The following is a 12,280-nucleotide window of genomic DNA, read 5'->3' as shown; positions in this document are numbered from 1 at the left end:
TCCCCCTGCAGCCTGTATGAGGCTCCTGCCTAAGGGGGCCACGGCGGGCAGGGGGCAAAACGCAGCCTGCGCTCTGCCCACCAGGCTATGTCCCTGGCGTGAGGCTGGGTCCACCTGCCGGGAGGGGCGCCAGCAGCTGCCTGATAAACTCCAGTCATCAGTTTACCCTTTGCCTGGGCCTGCACAGCTCCCCAGTGTCCAGTCAGCTCTTCAACTGGTGGCCTCTGGGGCAAGGGCCCCTGGAACGGGGAGGAAGAGGATGTCCAGACAGCCCCCCAGTGAGCAATGACTTCAGGAGAAGGATGAGGGGCTGCTGGGGGACTTTGAGGGGAGGAAAGGTCCCAGAGTGAGGAAGGATGCCCGCGGACCCCACAGATTGGCCTGTTCTGATGGGGGGTCTCGCCGCCCCTGCCCTGGCCGACTCTGCCACAAGACCTGACACCTCCTCTCTCTCTGTCTCTCTCCCTGTCATTGCTGTCGTGTCCTCCTGCATCTTCTGCCGGTCCACGTCCTGCCCTGACCACTGCCCCCCACACCCCTCGGTGTGCATCCCCGCACTCGCATCCCTGCTGCAGAACAAGATCCAGGGCATGGTGTACGACCTGGTGACGCAGCAGGCGTTCGACATCACGATTATGATCCTCATCTGCCTCAACATGGTCACCATGATGGTGGAGACGGATGACCAGAGCCAGCTCAAAGTGGACATCCTCTACAACGTCAACATGGTCTTCATCATCATCTTCACGGGCGAGTGCATGCTCAAGATGTTGGCCCTGCGCCAATACTACTTCACCATCGGCTGGAACATCTTCGACTTTGTGGTCGTCATCCTGTCCATTGTGGGTGAGCAGGGCCGGGCTGGGCTGAGTCATTCAGGGAGGCCCGGCGCTCCCATCCTCATGTCCACACACAGACCTGCTCACGCATCTGCCGTGCTCACACTCACACATACGCACACGCGTGTGCACCTGGCGTCTACACTTAATGCGCAAAAGCACATACAGTGGGCTCCCAGGCAACCTGTCACCTTCCCATGCATGACTACACCTGAGAAACATTTACTTGTCCAGTGGACGCACACTCAGGTGCCCGTGTGCTTCGAGAAAAACATAAGAAGATGGTTCCAGTATCCCTACACACAGGAGAGCTGTGTGTCATTGCGATAGTAACTAGCTATCATTTATCAATCATATACTATTTGCCTGACACTGTGCTATGCACTTCACAGGCACTAGCTCACTGAGCTAATGTCCTGAGGCTGGTACTGTTGTCACCTCCATTTTACAGGCGAGGAAACTGAGTCACAAACCAATTAGGTGACATGCCTGAAGTCACACACCCAGAGCTGTCCTCCCCCGCCCTCGCATCCATGGCATCTGCAAACAGCCTTAGCGATAGGCCTACCACCATTCGCTTTGACACGTCCCACCTCCATGCAGCTGTGTCAGGGCAAAGATGGAGCCCAGACCCCAAGACCCCTGGGAGAGCCTAACGGGTCAGGCCATTCGGGCTGCGCTCTGAGCGGTGAGCTTCTACTGCTCCTTTCTGGGGAAGAGCCCAGCGGGCTGGGCCCCCCTGAGCCGCGCATGCCCCCTGCTCCCTGACCCAGCCGCCCACCCTGAGGGCAGCAGTCCTTACCGCTTCCTCCCTGCAGGCCTCGCACTCTCTGACCTGATCCAGAAATACTTCGTGTCACCCACGCTGTTCCGTGTCATCCGCCTGGCGCGGATTGGGCGCGTCCTACGGCTGATCCGAGGGGCCAAGGGCATCAGGACGCTGCTCTTTGCTCTCATGATGTCACTGCCCGCCCTCTTCAACATCGGCCTTCTCCTCTTCCTGGTCATGTTCATCTACTCCATCTTCGGCATGTCCAACTTCGCTTACGTCAAGAAGGAGTCGGGCATCGACGACATGTTTAACTTTGAGACCTTCGGCAACAGTATCATCTGCCTCTTTGAGATCACCACGTCAGCCGGCTGGGACGGGCTTCTCAACCCCATCCTCAACAGCGGGCCCCCCGACTGTGACCCCGCGCTGGAGAACCCGGGCACCAGCGTCAGGGGCGACTGCGGCAACCCCTCCATCGGCATCTGCTTCTTCTGCAGCTACATCATCATCTCCTTCCTCATCGTGGTCAACATGTACATCGCCATCATCCTGGAGAACTTCAACGTGGCCACGGAGGAGAGCAGTGAGCCTCTCGGGGAGGATGACTTCGAGATGTTCTACGAGACGTGGGAGAAGTTTGACCCTGACGCCACGCAGTTCATCGACTACAGCCGCCTCTCCGACTTCGTGGACACCCTGCAGGAGCCGCTGAGGCTCGCCAAGCCCAACAAGATCAAGCTCATCACACTGGACCTGCCCATGGTGCCAGGGGACAAGATCCACTGCCTGGACATCCTCTTTGCCCTGACCAAAGAGGTCCTGGGAGACTCTGGGGAGATGGATGCCCTCAAGGAGACCATGGAGGAGAAGTTCATGGCTGCCAACCCATCCAAGGTCTCCTACGAGCCCATCACAACCACCCTCAAGAGGAAGCACGAGGAAGTGTGCGCCGTCAAGATCCAGAGGGCCTACCGCCGGCACCTGCTGCAGCGCTCCGTGAAGCAGGCTTCCTACATGTACCGCCACAGTCAGGACAGCAGCGGGGACGCAGCACCCGAGAAGGAGGGGCTGATTGCCGACACCATGAACAAGATGTATGGCCCTGAGAACGGGAACAGCGGTTTGCAGAGCAAGGGGGAGTGGAGGGGCTCGACATGGGACCCCAGACCTGCCCTGGGGCTCCTGTCCATCAGACCCACAGACACAGCCCTCCCTCCCGCCCCACCCCCGGGGCAGACGGTGCGCCCAGGGGTCAAAGAGTCTCTTGTCTAGCAGGTGGCGGTGAGGTGGCACAGCCCCAAAGCTCCCCCGTGGCGCCTGCCCCTGAGGGAGCTAGGGCTTTGCGTCTGGGACTGATCCAGCTCCCTGTCGGGGACAGGATTTGGCCGTGCTGGGCTGTCACCCAGGCCGTGGCAAACGGGAATTGTACCTGAAGTCTCCACTCTGAGCCCGAGGCTGCTGCCTCCGTGATTTCACCTTCAAGTTGCTCTCACCTTCTCCGGGGCCCTGCTGCCCTCCTCATGGCCCCGGGGGAGGTTGGAACATCAGAATCTCTGCTCCCCACTTGGGGAGGAGCCGGCCTGTGATGGAAGGATTGGCCACCCTCCTGCCACCAGAGTCTTAAGGGCCACTGACCTCTCCCCAGGAAGTGGCTCAGGCCCCCCCAGCTCCCTCCAGGACAAGGAAGTCTTAACTTCAGTGAGAGCAGACGCCTGACCCCAGGGCCCGCCAGCCCTCCCCTGACTCTGGGTGCAGCGTCACCCTGCCAGCTTAGGAATTCTCTGGAAAAGGAAAGCATCACTGGTCCAGGAATGGCTCCACAAACCTGATGGGCCACTGGATCCTGACTCATTGGGCCGGTGTGACCCCTGACACCCTTTCCAGACTTGTCCATTGCCCAGGACCCTGGCTCCCTGGCTGGCCCCTGGGAGAAGAGCAGAAGGGAGGATTGCATTTGGGAATCGTCTTTTTCTAGAAAGCACGGATGGGTAGCACAGGTTGGATCCCACCAGCATATCGCTGCACTGGGGGCTTTCTTGGCCGGAGCACCCAGATCTTGGGTGGTGTCGGGGACCCTGGTGCTCAGGAAGAAGGTTCCCTTCCCTCCCTCCTTCCCTCCCTCCTGCATCAGCACCACTGGGGCTCCTGGCAGCCGCCCCAACCCCAGAGGTTTCCTCCCCATCCTCCACCACACCTCATCCTTTTCCCCGCCTCAAAGTGATCCTAAGAATGTTCTAGCTGAGCCCACGTTCGAGATTTCCACACTGGGGCAGGCACTGCTTACCTGGCTCAGACCCAACCTTGCAACTTCCTGCCACCCGGAGAGCCAGGCGGCACTTCTGCTGGCGCCGCTGGCCTGGGCATGGCGCTGCCGGTCCTCCGCCGGCTGCCCTGCCGAGAACAGGCAGAGGCTGAGCTCGGAGGAGGGGGTGAGACGCAGGCTTAGGGGTCACTGGATTTACTCATCGGTGTGTGTGCGCCTGTGTGCCAGTGTTATACCTCTGTGTATAGCTGTGTGTGTGTGTGTGTGTGTGTGTGTGTGTGTGTGTGTGTGTGTGTGAACCACCGTGTCCCTCAGAGCCTGCATATGCATGTGTGTATGGGTATATTTGTGTACATGTGTGTCAGTGTGCCCCGCAGTGTCTGGCTGGTGTGTGTGTGTGTATGTGTGTCTTCTCTGTAGGCCTGTCTGTGTGAGTGTCCCTGTGCTGTGTGTATGTGAGTGTGAACACAGGTGGTAAGGTTTGCACATCAAGTCCCCCGTTGCCCTTAGTTCCTCTTCTTTTTCTTGTTTCTCGTGAACAGTTTGATTAAAACTCAGGAAGCAGCAAAACCTCCAAAACAACCTCTGTGTGTGTGTGTGTGAGTGTGCGTGTGTGCGTGCGTGTGCGTACACGCGTGTGCGTGTGTCCGTGTGTGCGTGTGTGTTTACGTCTGTGCTCGCCCGGAGGCTGAGGCCTTCCCTTCCGTCTGCCGTGCTCGCTGGCCCCCTCACCACCCTGCCTGGGCATCCCTCTCTCTCAGCCCCGTGAATCTACTCTTCTGCCCTCCTCCACTTCTCTTCCTCACACCCACCGCCCAGCCCTGCTCCCCGGCCCCGCCTGGGTCCTCTCTGGAATGAGGCCCCCACTCCTTCCATCTCTTCCTGCAGCAGTTCTGGCTCTTTCTTCAGAAGTTCATCCTGTAGGGGTCAGCCTCCTCTCTGACCAGCACTCCGACCACTGCCTTTCCCTCCTCGTTGGGGCTCTGACTAGTGAGGCCCCAAGAGCCTCGGCCCCTGCTGGACTGAACTCTCCACGGGACCGTGTGCCGATTGCAGAGCCAGTGTGGCTGAGCGGGGTCCAGGCCTCCCCCTGCCTGCAGGCTCCTCCCCTGCAGACCCACACCCATTGCACCTTGTCCGGGTGGAAACAGGCCCAAGCCAGGCCAGTAGACAGGCCCCTTTGTACAGTTCTTATAATAAACCTCCCCGGTGCCTCTGACATGTGGGCTCTCTCCTTCTGTGCTTCTGCGTGCGGACATCGACGGGAGCTGAGGGCAGCAAGAAGGGCTGGTGGGGATTGAGCCAAGTGGGGAAGACTTGGGGAGCTGCCAGGGATTGGGGAAGCCCCAGCTCCCTCCTCTGGCTCCGTCTGGCCGTCTCCTGCCCCCTCCAGAAGGAGACTGGGACTCCAGCCTCAGAGCTGGAGTCCCAGAGGCCAGATGAGGTCGAGTCGTGCCCGCTCCCTTCACTCCCCTAACAGGCAGCACCACACTGCGTCTCCCTGCCCACGACAGCACCCAGGAAACGGGTGTTGGGACCCGTGTCCCCAGCCCCTCCTCTCCAGAAGCCCCCATAACTTCTCTGCCCCTCAGAGGCCCTAAGGTGCCTATGGGTACACGGTGTGGCCCCTCCCTCTCCCCAGAGGTACAATTCCCCCAGGATGCTGCCTCTGACCCCTGACCCCAGAAAACCCAGGGTCCCATGGACCTACGACGAAGAGTAATGTTATGTAGTGAGCTCCGGCCACAATCCCAGTGGGTGAAATATAATTTTAGATTTAATTTTGTTTTCTGACAGCCAAGGCTGTATTCCTCCGAACTAGTGAGTATTAGTCCCTTTCAGGATTTCTGTATCCCCTTTTCCTGGGTCCTGAGGTTACATGGCACCCTTGGGGGCTGGGGAGGGGAACCCCCAGGCCACCCCGACATCCCTCAGCCATGTCCTTGAGCCCCTTCCCACAGTGTGGTTGTCTTTGCCTGCAGGGGAGGGGTCTGACATCCCCGCAGGGCTCCCTGAGCCCCCCACCAGGGTGCTGACCTCCCTCCCAGAGGTGGGGGAGGGGCTCCTTCTCACATGAAAGTTCTCCAAACCTCGCCCGGGTCCCTCTCTGGCCCCAAGGACAGGAGAGCTTGAGGGTGCCCTGAGCCACCCTTCCCCTGAGCCTTGAATGGTAAAAGAAAAAAGACAAAATCCTGGGTGAGAAACGTAGAAACCAAAGTTCCTATTTCAGAATCAAGACCCTCCCCCAGTTATCAGTCCTACGCGCCACCTGCCTGAGGGTGAACCTGAGTCCCTTCAAGGCTCACGACCGCCCTATGAAGAAGGTATTATTACAATTATTTCTGTTTTACCCAAATGAGGAAACTTGGTCTCTGAAAGGTTAAGCATGGGTGTTGCTTAACAGGGGTGCCGTTGACATGTGAGACAAGGAAATTCTGCTGTGTGGGAGGCTGCCCCTCCCACGGCAGGGTCTTCCCTGCCCCCTGGCCCATGAATGCCAGAGGTGTCCGTTGGTCATTTGACCTTGGCAATGGCCCTGGAGCATTTGTGGGGCAGGACCACCCTGCATTGAGAAGCCCCAGGTGACTTGAGGCGGCTTCCCGGTCTCCTGCAGGGTCAGGATTCACACCCCAATCCTTCTGCGCCTGCAGGTCTCCCCTGGTAACAACAAAACAAGTAGCGTCAGTAGGCGAGGGCTGGGGGGAGGGGCAGAGGTCAGAGCCTTTCTTTCCAAACTGAGGTTCTGTCCTCTCCCACCACCCTCCCAGGGTTACTGGGGGTCCCTGTCCTCTTGTTCCCCAAACCCCCAAGCTCCATGTCCCTTCTCCCTACACCCCCATCTCTTATTTTGATGCTGCCTTCCTGGAAAGGTGGGGTGAGGGCTGCCTGATGTCGGGGTGCACAGCCCAGGGCAGCCGGGGGCAGAGGCAGGAGTGGGCTTACGAGGCCTCCTGTTCCAGGAAAGAAAAAGGCGTCACAAGCCCCGAACAGAGCTCAGTACTGTTGTCCCTGGGGAGGGAACAGCATGGCCCCAACTGTGACAAATAACCCTGCAGGCGGTGGGGCCCCCATTGCCCCCACCCACTCCTGGCATGAATGGGAATGAAGTCCAAAGGACACATCTGCATCCCTGCCCACGGGAGACGCAGATGTGCATGTGCTTGGAGGACACCTACTGCGCCCCCAACCTCCGTGCCCCCTAGAGTCACCCTGGGCCGCAGGCCCAGCTCCTGAGCAGCCCCACACCACACAGCCCGGGAGCACACCCGTCTCAGCAGCTACATGCACGCACACACACACACACACACACGTGTGTATCCCAAGCCTTCTCCATCTTCCCCCCAACTTTGGGGGACGCTAGCCCCAAAGCTAACCAAGGCTTCCATCACCAGGGGGTACTTTGCTAAAGGAAGAGACCCCTGGATTTTCCCCCATTCCTCTGGGGGAGTCTCCAACCTCCCCCACCAGGGGCCCATGGTCCCCAAGCTGACCTCAGGTGATGTTTATATTCCTGGGCTGTTTGTTCTGTGAACTGAACATCTGACACCTTTTCAGAGAAATGTGTTTGTTTTTTTTTTTTCATTTGGAACATCTGGAAACAACAAGAACATCTGGGACTGCCAGGAACGAGCTGTTCCTTGGAGGGAAACTTAACCCTCCTGTCCCCGCTTTCCACAGCTCCAGTCCTGGCCCGTACTCCTTGGGGGTGGGGGTGGGGGTGTGGACCCCACCATCCCAGGTGAGGCTTATGCTCAGGACTGAGGGGGCAGCACCCAGACCTCTGTCTTCCTCACCACCAACCCTGGCCTAGGAGGTGGGTCCATGTCTCCCTGAACCCAAACAGACCTGCCAGCAGCACAGGCTGCTTGAAAACTGGCAGGTGGTAAGGAAAATATGTAGGCAGAGGACACAGGATTTGCATCTTCCTTCCCCTCCTGGCAGTTGGAAGAAGACAGAGAGTGAGGGGCCAAGAGAGAGTAAAGAAGCTTCCATAAAACATAAAATTCAAGAGTGGGCTCAGCTGTGGGGCTGAGGGATGCAAGCCTGCCATGTGCAGCTGTGCAGGTTGTGCACTGCACAAGGGCACCTCCCCCACCCCGAGCCCCCAAGGGATGAGGGTTGTGTCTGATCCAGGGGCAGGGGCACAAAGTTGAACTTAGACAAGCTCCTAGACTTATGGTTCCATCCACCACTCTGCTGACTGGCGAGACAAAGCCAGAGATCCTTTTTGTTTCAGAACCTGAAGACTCCCCCATACTAGCCTCCTGTCCTCTGCCCGAGACCCCTGGAGCTGTGGATAACACTTCAGTGCCCTGTGAGTCCCCTGATTGCTGAGTGGTGGGTTTTCTCTAAGCTGTCAACACCTAAGTCCACCTTCTCTGGCAGCTCTCAGAAAACTCTCCCACCAAGTGAGGGAGGGGCCCTCTCGCCAGGTCCTGGACCAGATCTCCCAAGCGGCTGCTACTCTTGGCCTGTTTTTGCTCAAGAACCGCTGTGGTTCCTTTCCTCCCCAGGGTCAAATCTCCATCAACCCCCAACATGGCCACCTGCACTCCAGCCAAGAGGCTGTGCTCTGGGCCCATAGCTGCCCGCCAGCACCCCTGCCTCAGCCTTCCTGGGTGCCCCTCTTCCCACAGGGTGTAGGCTGGTCCAGGGTGGAGAGGCCGCGCTCGCATTCATCCACAGGACCCATGTGTATTCAGCTAAGTGTGAGGTGGGAGGCTAGGGGGCCCCAGGGCACGGGGATGGGGTGGGGACGCAGAGGCCGCCGCCACCCGGGGCGTCCACCGCGGACCCTGCTGTAGTGCCCGAGCTGGGGTGACCCTTGAGCCTTAGCAGCACAGCTGACGAAAGAGCCTGCCCTCCCCCAGGGTCCCCGGAGAGCTGGTGCCTCCCCTGGGTCCCAATTTGCATGGCAGGAAGGGGCCTGGTGGGGAAGAGGCGGGGAGGAGACAGGCTGCAGCCTGGGCAGTTACACGTTTTCCCCCCAGGAGCCTCCGCTGTCACGGGCTTGGGGCAGGAGACGGAGGGGTGAGCATGGCGGGGCCGGCGCTGTGTCCCGGCCTCAGCAGCTGGTTGGTGCCTCTGCTGCTGCTCCTTTCAGGTACGGCCCGAGCCGAGAGGCCTGCTGGGTCCGCTGTTTCCACTGGTTCTGTCTCCTGCTCTCTCGTCCTCCTCCTTCTGTCTCTCACACTTTTCTGCCTCCTGTCTCCCTCTGACAGCCCTGGGGACCGGGTCTGTGGGTATCAGCCATGCTGATGGCTCAGGGCTCCGCGGCCCCAGCCCCTCTCCCGCCCGGAGGGTGTCAGGCTGAGCTGGGCCTGAGGGGTTGGTGGCTCTGACCGCAGAAGAGCTAGGCCCAGGAGAGAGAAAGAAGAGTGTGGTTCACCCCCAGGCCGTGGAGGGCACTGCGTGGGGGGCGGGCAGTGGAGAGCTGCCCCCAAGCAGACCTGGGACAGGCATGTTCCAGAAGTGGTGCCCTGGTCTGGAAGGTGGTGGAGCCCTCCAGCTGTAACTTCCCTCCCGTCTCATCCAGGCACAGCTCAAGGTCAAGGGCAGAAGGGGGGCTGGGAGTCGGATCTTCTGGTGACCCCACCCCGCTCTAGTCTCTCCAGAGCAGGGCTGGGGGAGAGCTGAGGGATCTTGATGCTGATGTCCTGGGCGGGGAGGAAGTGGGTCTGGGAACGCAGGGGTGGGACAACCAAGTCCCAGTGACCGGCCCGCCCACTTCCTCCCACCCAGCAGGTGAGACGGTGCTGGAGGCCAAAACAGAGGCGCTCTACCGGAATCCCAAAGGTCAGCAACTTCCCCCGCCCATTCTGGGGACAAGTATGTCTGTGTCCAAAGCCGATCACTGTCCTGTGTGCTGTCTCATGGTTGCCCTTGTGCCCTTGTGCCCCCTGGGTCTCCCCACCCAGGACTCCCATCCCCAGGCCTCCTTAGGGTCGGCCTCCCTCTGTAAGACCTGGCTCTGAAGTACCTCCAGTCCCCCCTCCTCCGCTGTCATCCTCATTAAACATCAGTGCTCCAGTCCCAGCGATCTGGGGCAGCGCCAAGCCCAGGGCTGGAGTGGGGGCCAGTTGGAACCCCACTGAGGACTCAGGCCCATTCTCCCTGGCTGGGGAGTTGGGCTTAGCCCCGGCAGGAGACCGTAACCTCAGGGACCCCGACAGGTCACAGGGGTTCCTAGGGGACCACTGACTGGGAACCAGGCAGGAGGGAGGCTTCTTGGAGCAGGTGGGCGGGGACATCATGGCAAACTGAAGAAAGAAGGCTTAGGAATAAAAAGAGGAGCAGGTCCACACGGAAGCGGGGAGGGAGGTGATGGAGGAGAGACGGCCAGGGGATTGATATGGGAGGCCTTGACTGCCAGGCTAAGGATTTGCGGGGTGCCCCTGAGGATTTCGGGCTGGTGTGGGTAGCCCAGGGCAGGGAGAGGTGAGAGCACCAGGCCAGGCTGGAGGCTGTGCTATGGGCCTTCTGGCCTCATGGGGTGAGGCTGGCATCGGGCTACTGTAATGGACATGGAAAGGAATCAGAAGGTTCCAGGCCCTTCTAAAGGAAAATCAGGCGGGAAGCGTGGGCCATCAGGAAGGGGCGGGGTCCGGCGGCTTGGCCTGTGGCTTCTCACGTGGCTCTGGCTCTCCCACCCCTCTGCCTCATGTCTGACCCACATCCCGAGAAGCAAGGACAGACAAGGGGGCTGAGCCGGGGGTCAGTGCTGCCCAGGACGGGGGCCCACGGCCGAGGGCCTGAGTTCGGGCCGACGGTCAAGAGGAAGGAGCGGGATTTTAATCCCAGCCTTGGCGCCCACAGGAGGCTCGTGTTCCCAGATCTGGCAGCACCCACGTTTCGTGGCCAAGAAACGGGGCTCCATGGTGGAAATCAAGTGCCACCTGGAGGACTCCGGCAGCGTGAGCTGGCTCTGGAAGCAGGAGGCGGACTCAGAGGCCAAGCTACTCCTCCCCGAAAAGGGCCGCATCCTCCAGACCCACAACAGCAGCGAGGCCACGCTCGTCATCCAGGACGTCCAGTTCCCAGACAACGGCATCTACTTCTGCGAGGTGGAGTGCTCGCAGAGGCCCCCGAGGACAGAGCGCGGCTGTGGCACCGAGCTTCGGGTCATGGGTGCGTGCGGGGCCCGCCCCCCAGCCGGGGAGGAGAGCGGGTGTGCTCGTGGAGCCGTCCACACCCACCCCACCCCAGGCCGGACCAGTAGGGGGGCCGCAGTGTGGCGGTGACTGTGGCCCTCGAGCACCTGGGAGAGCCGCTGAGAAGCAGGTCCTGAGGGGCGCAGGCCTCACCGCCCCCGCCCCGCCTCCCCCCAGGGTTCAGCACCTTGGCGCAGCTGAAGCGGCGGAACACGCTGAAAGATGGCATCATCATGATCCAGACCCTGCTCATCATCCTCTTCATCATCGTGCCCATCTTCCTGCTGCTGGACAAGGTGACCCTGGGGGCCGGGGAAGCAGCCACGGGGCAGGCCGGACACGGGCAGTGTCTCCATCTCCCCAGCCCCAGAGCCTGCCCATCGATTGACCGATTCAATCACTCCTTTGTTCATCAGCTGTTCTCGCAGAGTGCGCCTCACCCCTGACCCCTGACCCCTGACCCCTAGCCCCTGACCCTTCACCCCGGGCCAATCTCCCCGGCCCTCCCCAGCCTGGCCCAGCAGTGGATGGGGTGGGGGAAGCTAACACTCTGCTCTCCGTCCCTCACCCGCCAGGATGACAGCAAGGCCGGGATGGAGGAAGATCACACCTATGAGGTAAGGAGTGGGGTGGACCCCGCAGCTCCCGGGGCCGTGGGGGGCAGGGGGGGGCGCTCAGAGGCCCCATCTGTGTGCGCTCAGCGAGTGGCCAAGGCCTGAGCTCCGCTCCGTGTCCCCAGGGCCTGGACATTGACCAGACAGCCACTTACGAGGATATAGTGACGCTGCGGACAGGAGAGGTGAAGTGGTCGGTGGGTGAACACCCAGGCCAGGAGTGAGAGGCCGGCCCTCCCCAAGCCCCTGGGCGTAGCCCGCTGGGCCCTCACTGACTGCTTCAGAGCCGCCCGGCTCCCAGCCCATCCCCTTTACCCTGAACCCCCTGTCCGCCTCCAAAGCTGGCCCACCAGGTCCGCCTGCCCCTCCAGCCCTTGGTCCCCATCTCTTGCCAAAGGGACTGGAGCGGAAGGGCCACAGGGCAGTGATTTGGAGCAGGGAGTTCTCTGGGGCTAGACTGGACCCAGCCTTCTGGGGGTGCTATGCGGGGATCCATCCCCTATTCAGGACGGGGAAGGCAGAGACTTGCCTGGAACCTGCAAATGGACTCAGAACGGCCCGGTTTCCTGTAGAGCCCGGGAAGGGCCCTGGCCCACCCGCATGTGGCTGCAGCTGGGCCACCGAGAGCTTCATCCCTCTCC

The 12,280-nt window shown here is 60.7% G+C and overlaps 2 protein-coding genes across 2 annotated transcripts in view; both read left to right on the top strand.

The window, feature by feature from the left end:
- The window catches only part of SCN4A (sodium voltage-gated channel alpha subunit 4), a 45,422-nt gene extending 41,292 nt beyond the window's left edge, over positions 1-4,130 (top strand). The window contains exons 24-25 of the mRNA XM_079903582.1: positions 576-846; positions 1,658-4,130. Of these exons, the coding sequence (XP_079759708.1) occupies positions 576-846; positions 1,658-2,883 (1,497 nt within the window). The 3' untranslated portion in view covers positions 2,884-4,130. The remainder of the gene's footprint in view (positions 1-575; positions 847-1,657) is intronic.
- A 4,767-nt stretch (positions 4,131-8,897) lies between these two features.
- Positions 8,898-12,207, top strand: CD79B (CD79b molecule). Its single transcript, XM_079905113.1, has 6 exons — positions 8,898-8,978; positions 9,620-9,670; positions 10,691-11,002; positions 11,203-11,321; positions 11,601-11,642; positions 11,765-12,207. Exons 1-6 carry the CDS (start codon positions 8,912-8,914, stop codon positions 11,861-11,863), a joined length of 690 nt encoding a protein of 229 aa, XP_079761239.1. The 5' UTR covers positions 8,898-8,911; the 3' UTR covers positions 11,864-12,207.
- The last annotated feature ends 73 nt before the right edge of the window (positions 12,208-12,280 follow it).

This window comes from Stenella coeruleoalba, assembly GCF_951394435.1.
Source record: "Stenella coeruleoalba genome assembly, chromosome: 19".
NCBI classification, from domain to species: domain Eukaryota; kingdom Metazoa; phylum Chordata; class Mammalia; order Artiodactyla; family Delphinidae; genus Stenella; species Stenella coeruleoalba.
This window is presented reverse-complemented; position numbering and strand designations above follow the sequence as displayed.

What these genes read in the sequence shown, in the direction of transcription:
- CD79B (XM_079905113.1), top strand. Translation starts at nt 8,912, where the DNA reads ATGGCGGGGCCGGCGCTGTGTCCCGGCCTCAGCAGCTGGTTGGTGCCT. An exon ending in TCTGCTGCTGCTCCTTTCAG is followed by an intron (nt 8,979 to 9,619) that starts GTACGGCCCGAG and finishes CCCACCCAGCAG; the next exon opens with GTGAGACGGTGCTGGAGGCC. An exon ending in GCTCTACCGGAATCCCAAAG is followed by an intron (nt 9,671 to 10,690) that starts GTCAGCAACTTC and finishes TGGCGCCCACAG; the next exon opens with GAGGCTCGTGTTCCCAGATC.